We start from the raw sequence: 6,296 nt of genomic DNA, 5'->3' as shown, positions 1-6,296 counted from the left end.
ACAGCAAAATAAGATCATGCGCAGCAAACTTCTTTTTTAAAATTTCCTAGATTCCATATCACCTAAACTCCACATCATCACTTAATCCAGCTAAGCATAAAACCCCAAAGTAAAAGATGTATGATGATAAGGGAAACATTGCTTGCTTTTCTCCTAAATCATCAGTCTTAATTGCCTTTGAAAATACAGCAAACCAAAATTTTGTCTTCAGCATTTCAGTCACAGTGTACCTTTCCTGCTTACCATGGTTGAGAAATTCAAGGTGCCTAATTATAAAATGTTCTCAATCACTGGTCTGTTTTTTGGCCTTAAGTACTGTTTTGGCGACCCCTAGCGTGAAACATGATATCAACACCTGTACATATAGAAAATTCTTTTAATATTTTAAAACTTGCTTACAGAAAAAGGGTATCTTAAATAATTTTTCACCAAATGAGATGTGATTTTAGTTCATTTCAATTAGAACTTTGTATTTTTCTGCAACAGTAATAAAATTTAAATATAATTTCTGGATACACAAGACCTTTGACAACCAATAAGAGGGTGGTTATTTAGAGTAAAATACATCCATATAATGGAATATTATGCAACTTTAAAACAAGACAAAAAAATAGAATGAGGAAGATTTTTATGTACTCATATGAGATGATCACCATGATATGTCAAAGAAAATAAAAGAAAAAGCAAACAAAAAATTCAAAGTAGAGAACTATGGTGAGTATTTTGATACCATCTAAATTTTAAAAGGGGTAAAATATCCTATATGTCTGTATGTACTTAAACAAATATATCATATATATTTGTATTTTCATTTTAAAAATCTGTGGAAGGATAAACAAGATATACACAGCAATGGTTACTTATTGAGGATGGGCATGGGAAATAGGCAGATGTTGGGAACTGCATTCCTTTGAATGCTTTTTCGGGTTTGAATGATGCCTTGACCATTCAAAATATTAAATGACTTAAAAAACAATTTTAAGCCAGCAGCTTTAAAAATAGACCAAGAAAAGATGAAAAGAGAAAAAAAATGTTGCTTTGCATTTCTAGACTTAAAAAGTAGACTAGACAAAATATGATTTTCTATCTAAAAACATATATTTTTTCTTTTCCTTATACATTTTTTTATTCTATATCCTTGCCGCTTGTCTTGCTTCTTTATTTTCCTTACTCAAATGCCAAACTGTAAGAAGGCATTTGATAGTTACACCAAAGCAACCTAACCGGCAGGATTGACTTGAGGTTGTATCTTGGGACAGGAAATATTAACAGCTCTTCCTGGCATGTCTTGCCAACAAGACCACTGGTTCCAGACCAAAAGTCTTTATTGCGAAGAAGTGTAAGAAAATGTGATATGTTTACTAGCCGACAATTTAAGACCCGTAAGGGACATCTTTAAATATATATAACAGATATCCAGGAGTAAATCTAATAGAAGGTGTGAAAGATCCACATGGAGAAAATTATATAAGCTTTATTTAAAGTCAGAAAAGTAGACTTCAATATATGGAAATACTTAGTATGTGCATCGATGAGAAAATTCAATATGGTTAAGATGACAATTCTCCCCAAATAAATCTATAAATTCAATGTAACTACAATTAAATGTCAAGCAGGATTTCTGTGTTATCTGTAAGCTGATTTTGATACATGGAAGGTTATTTTGGTGACTTTGAGGGTTATTTGGGGGAATGTACAAAATACTATTCAGAGATTTATTTAGATTTTAAAAGTTAATGTTCAATTTATTGAAGTTATAAATTGAAAAACTGCCTCTTTCTTTAAGCATTTAAGCTCAGCCAAAAATCCTAAACTATTTATTAGTCTAGCAAATTTTCACTATCACCTTTAAGAGGCTTTTGGGTAAAATTTAGTTTCACTCCAAATTTTTACTTTTAAACATTTTATACCATACCTTTTAATATAATGCTTTAATTTTTTTACAAGTACTGCAGTTGTCTTACTTAACAAATAAAACCTTTTCATGTATATAAATTATTTTCACAAACTGAATTAAATTTACAAATATGTTTTTTAAAGTTCTCATATATTCCACATCTCTGTATAATACAGCGACGCATTGGGCCCCATCCCTACCCCAGTTCAAACAAACATTGAAGTCCTAACCCCCAGTAACTCGGAATGTGACTGCATTTGGAGACACGGCCTTGATGTGAAATGAGGTCATATGGGTAGACTCTAATCCAATATGACTTGTGTTTTTCTAAGAAGAAGAGATTGGGACACAGACATACAAAGAGGGAAAACCCTGTGAAGACACAGAGAGAAGATGGCCACCTGCAGGACAAGGAGAGAGTCCTCAGGATGAAACCAACCCTGCCGACACTCTGATCTTGGACTTCTAGCCCCCAGAACTGTGAGGAAATAAATTTCTATTGTTTAACCCACCCAGTTTTGGGTACTTTGTTTTGGCAGCCCTAGCAAACTAATACACCTTGGCTCTTAATACACGTAAACGTATTTTGCCCTCAGCTCCAAAGGTCTTTGAATTTGAGGTTTTTCTTTCACATCCTTAGAATCATTCTTAATGATATGGAAATAATATTAATGTCCATGGCTTTATTTGATTACTCAAATAATCACAATTTTACAATTGTAATCACTCACAATTTCCATGAGGATTTTACTGACAATTCTAAATTCATGTGGAAGGGCAAAAGATCAAAAATAGTTAAGACATTTATGAAAGAAGGAAATTGTACAGGATTTTACCCTGTCAGATATCAAAACTTACTCTAAGACTACAATAATTAAGATCTTGTGTAACTGGTATGGGTATAGACAAAGAGACTAATAGAACAGAATGCCCAGAATCGGACCTACATGTACAACAGAAGCACTGAAGATGAGTAGGGAAATGATGTACTATTTAATAAATGATTGATTATCACTGGGAACTAGTTAGCCATATAGGAATACACTTAAAAGTTAGATCCCTAAAGCAAAACAAAACAAAACAAAACCTTCCAGGTGAACTAAGTTTCTAAATGTGAAAAAGCAAAATTCTAAAACTTTTAAAAGAAAATGAAGGAAACTATTTTTTATGGTCCCAGAGTAGAATAGAGTTTTGTTTGATTTCATTTTTTAAACCAAATGCAAAAAGCACAAACTATAAAGGAAGGCTGATACATGTGACTAATTTAGACTTAATTTCTGCATAACAGAAGATAAGATACTCTTTCCAAGAAAGGGTAATACTGAGCCCCAGACTGGGAAAAAATATTGCATATAATTGGCAAGCGAAGTATCCTGAATATTTAAAGATATCCTTAAAAATCAGTAAGAAAAAGACAAACATCCCAATAAGAAAATGGGCAAAGGATATGAATATGCAATTCACAGAAGCAGGAATATAACAGGCCAATAAATACATTTTAAAAAACGCTAGATAAAACACAAAGCTAAACTACATATATCAACAGGAGTACTGACAAAGAAAAAAAAGCTTTCATAACAAAATATACATAGTGTCATTTATATGAAGCTTTAAAACATGCATAACAAAAACATCTATTGTTTATGGATATACAAACTTTCAGCAATCCAAAATACAGGATCAGGAATGATTAATTCTAGACTCAAGATAGGATCCTTAAGTGAATAAATTAAGGAGAGGAATACAAAAAACTTCTCAAGTTTATTTGTACAGTTTTAATTCTTTAAAAAACAAAACAAAAACAAAGTCAGAAACGAAAATGGCAAAACGGCAAAGTTTGATATATCTGGATGGTAAATCCACAGGCAAGTCTTGTAACAGTCTCTATGTTTTATGAATGAAACATTTGTTACAACAAGATTTAAGTTGAAGGGGCAACATTATTTTTTTCATTTTTGATACAAGCATTTATTTGATCCCATAAGGATTATTTTTGTACTTTTTTCTTTTTTTAATTAACTTATTTTTATTTATTGGCTGCGTTGGATCTTAATTGCTGCTTGCGGGCTTTCTGTAGTTGCCGAGAGCTGGGGCTCCTCCTCCTTTTGGTGCACAGGCTTCTCATTGCCATGGCTTCTCTTGTTGCGGAGCCTGGGATCTAGGCGTGGGGGCTTCAGCAGTTGCAGCACATGGGCTCAATAGTTGTGGACCACTGGCTTAGTTGCTCTGGTGTATGCAGGATCCTCCCGGAGCAGGGCTCAAACCCGGGTCCCCTGCATTGGCAGGCAGACTCTTAACCACTGTGCCACCTAGGAAGTCCCCGTTAAACCTTTTTTGAGAAACAATCTCTGCTAGGCTATGAGGATATCATAAAAGAAGCATATGATACGACATCATCACAGAAAGTAAACAATTTTTTTTCAAGTAGTTTGTATTCGCGTAAGGTAGTTCTTAAACCAAAAATTGGTGATAAAGTGATAATATCGAAGAGATATACAGGATGAAAAGAGGAAGAATTCATATGTCTGGAGTAGCCAAGGTCAATTTCAGGGAGATACTTTCGAGCTGACTTAAAGGGAGAATTGTTTGCCAGGGGAACAAAAGCATTCCAAGCGCTGGGAACAGCTCGTACTGAGAACTGGAGAAGCGAGCAGCACGGAAGCTTGAAAAAGAAGTATAGGCTGAGGGCGCGTAGGGCGGGGTGAGAAGCTGGAGGGAGGATATCAAAATTAGAAGCTCAAGAGGAAGGAGGGGCTTGATGTGGGCGCCGGAACGTGTCGGAACTGGTGCTGTACTTTGGTCACCAGGCAGGAAACAGCGGCTCTGCAAGCGTTGAACTTTCCACACAACTTGTGAGAGACTTGGTTGGGACCTGAACTCGCGTCTCCTGACTTCAGGGTGATCCACCCCTGGCTGTGAAGGGGCTACTGTGCCTCGTTAGTTCCGAAAGCGGAATTATAACAAGAGTTCATTTTCCCTGCTCCTTACAGCCTTGCCCTATTAGCGTTTCTTATTTCCATTCAGCCCCAAACCGCCTGAGGATGCTTCCCGCTTCCCAGACACCACCCTCCATTAAGCAGTCCACGGCTTTTTAAACATCACTCAGGGGTCCCAAGAAGCCCGCGCTCACCAACCCTCGGGAACCACAAGTCCCGCATGCAAAGCTCCTATTAGAAAAGGGCCACTAAATGGACCAGAATGCAACGCTCCGCGAAGGGGGCGGGGCTCTCTATAGGAGCGGCCCACTTGTAGCGTCGCCTAGGCAACTCCAATTCAGAGACAGACTACACTTCCGCTTCCGCCTCTGAGCCCTGGGACCGCGAGTCTGCACGGCTTTGTCGCTGTGACGCCATCAGCCTGCGACCGCGCGGCTCCGGGGTTTCCGCGGGGTGGTCCCTCTCCGCTTGAAGCCCTAGAGCTGCTGCCTGTCGTGTGCGGCCTCTGACCTGGGAGCGAAGGGAAAAGCAGCGAGATGACGGACCGCTACACCATCCACAGCCAGCTAGAGCATCTGCAGTCCAAATATATCGGCACCGGCCACGCCGACACCACCAAGTGGGAGTGGCTGGTGAACCAGCACCGCGACTCCTACTGCTCCTACATGGGCCACTTCGATCTTCTCAACTACTTCGCCATTGCCGAGAATGAGAGCAAAGCGCGAGTGCGCTTCAACTTGATGGAGAAGATGCTGCAGCCTTGCGGCCCGCCAGCCGACAAGCCGGAGGAGAACTGAGACCGCGTCGTGTCGCCGCTGTACGTGAGCACCTCTCCCTGAGTTCCTCAGGTTTGCCGTTATTCCCGCGTGTTCCTCCCTCGAGTGGACTGATTCTCCATCGCTCTGCTTCTAGTGCTTTCCTTGTACAGAGGCGCTTACCCGGGGCGTCCCGCCTGACCTGCCTTCCTGCGGACTCCGTTTTCCTGCGGAACACAGCGTTGGGAGACCGTCAGGACCTCTGAGAACTGTGACCGGATGGTAGAGAGATCCTAAGCCCAGCAAACGTTAGAGAAGACGGCACTGGAGTGAGACAGGATTTAGAGGCTCATTTTCCACTAGTTGATTGTCCTTGTTTTTTCCATAAAGTTTAGGAATGTTTCAGTCTCTTGGTGTGGACTACTTGTGTGCTGGTGGAGGGGTCCGGGGAGGGCTCTGGAACTGGTTTCGGGGACGATTGGGGGGGGGGGGGGCGGCGCTGTAAAGAAGAGGAGGATTGGGGAGGGGTTGGGCTGTAGTGCAGGGCCACCGTTCATTGCGATCCACTTACGCAAATGCGCCCTGCACAATCTTTATAACATTCCCCAACCCCGACTTTTCCCAAGAGCTTTCTTTCAGACCTGTAGCGCCTTCAGTATTGAGGTTTGTGATCATTGTACCACTTCTTTTTCTTTCATTCAAAAACAT

At 39.9% G+C, this 6,296-nt stretch overlaps 1 protein-coding gene across 1 annotated transcript; it reads left to right on the top strand.

Annotated features, from left to right (window-relative positions):
- Positions 1 to 5,233: 5,233 nt before the first annotated feature.
- SF3B5 (splicing factor 3b subunit 5) lies at positions 5,234 to 6,025 on the top strand. The gene is made up of 2 exons (XM_057740347.1): positions 5,234 to 5,650; positions 5,746 to 6,025. Exon 1 carries the CDS (start codon positions 5,370 to 5,372, stop codon positions 5,628 to 5,630), a length of 261 nt encoding a protein of 86 aa, XP_057596330.1. The 5' UTR covers positions 5,234 to 5,369; the 3' UTR covers positions 5,631 to 5,650; positions 5,746 to 6,025.
- The last annotated feature ends 271 nt before the right edge of the window (positions 6,026 to 6,296 follow it).

The sequence above is a fragment of the Hippopotamus amphibius genome, chromosome 6 (genome assembly GCF_030028045.1).
Source record: "Hippopotamus amphibius kiboko isolate mHipAmp2 chromosome 6, mHipAmp2.hap2, whole genome shotgun sequence".
Lineage (NCBI taxonomy): Eukaryota > Metazoa > Chordata > Mammalia > Artiodactyla > Hippopotamidae > Hippopotamus > Hippopotamus amphibius.
This window is presented reverse-complemented; position numbering and strand designations above follow the sequence as displayed.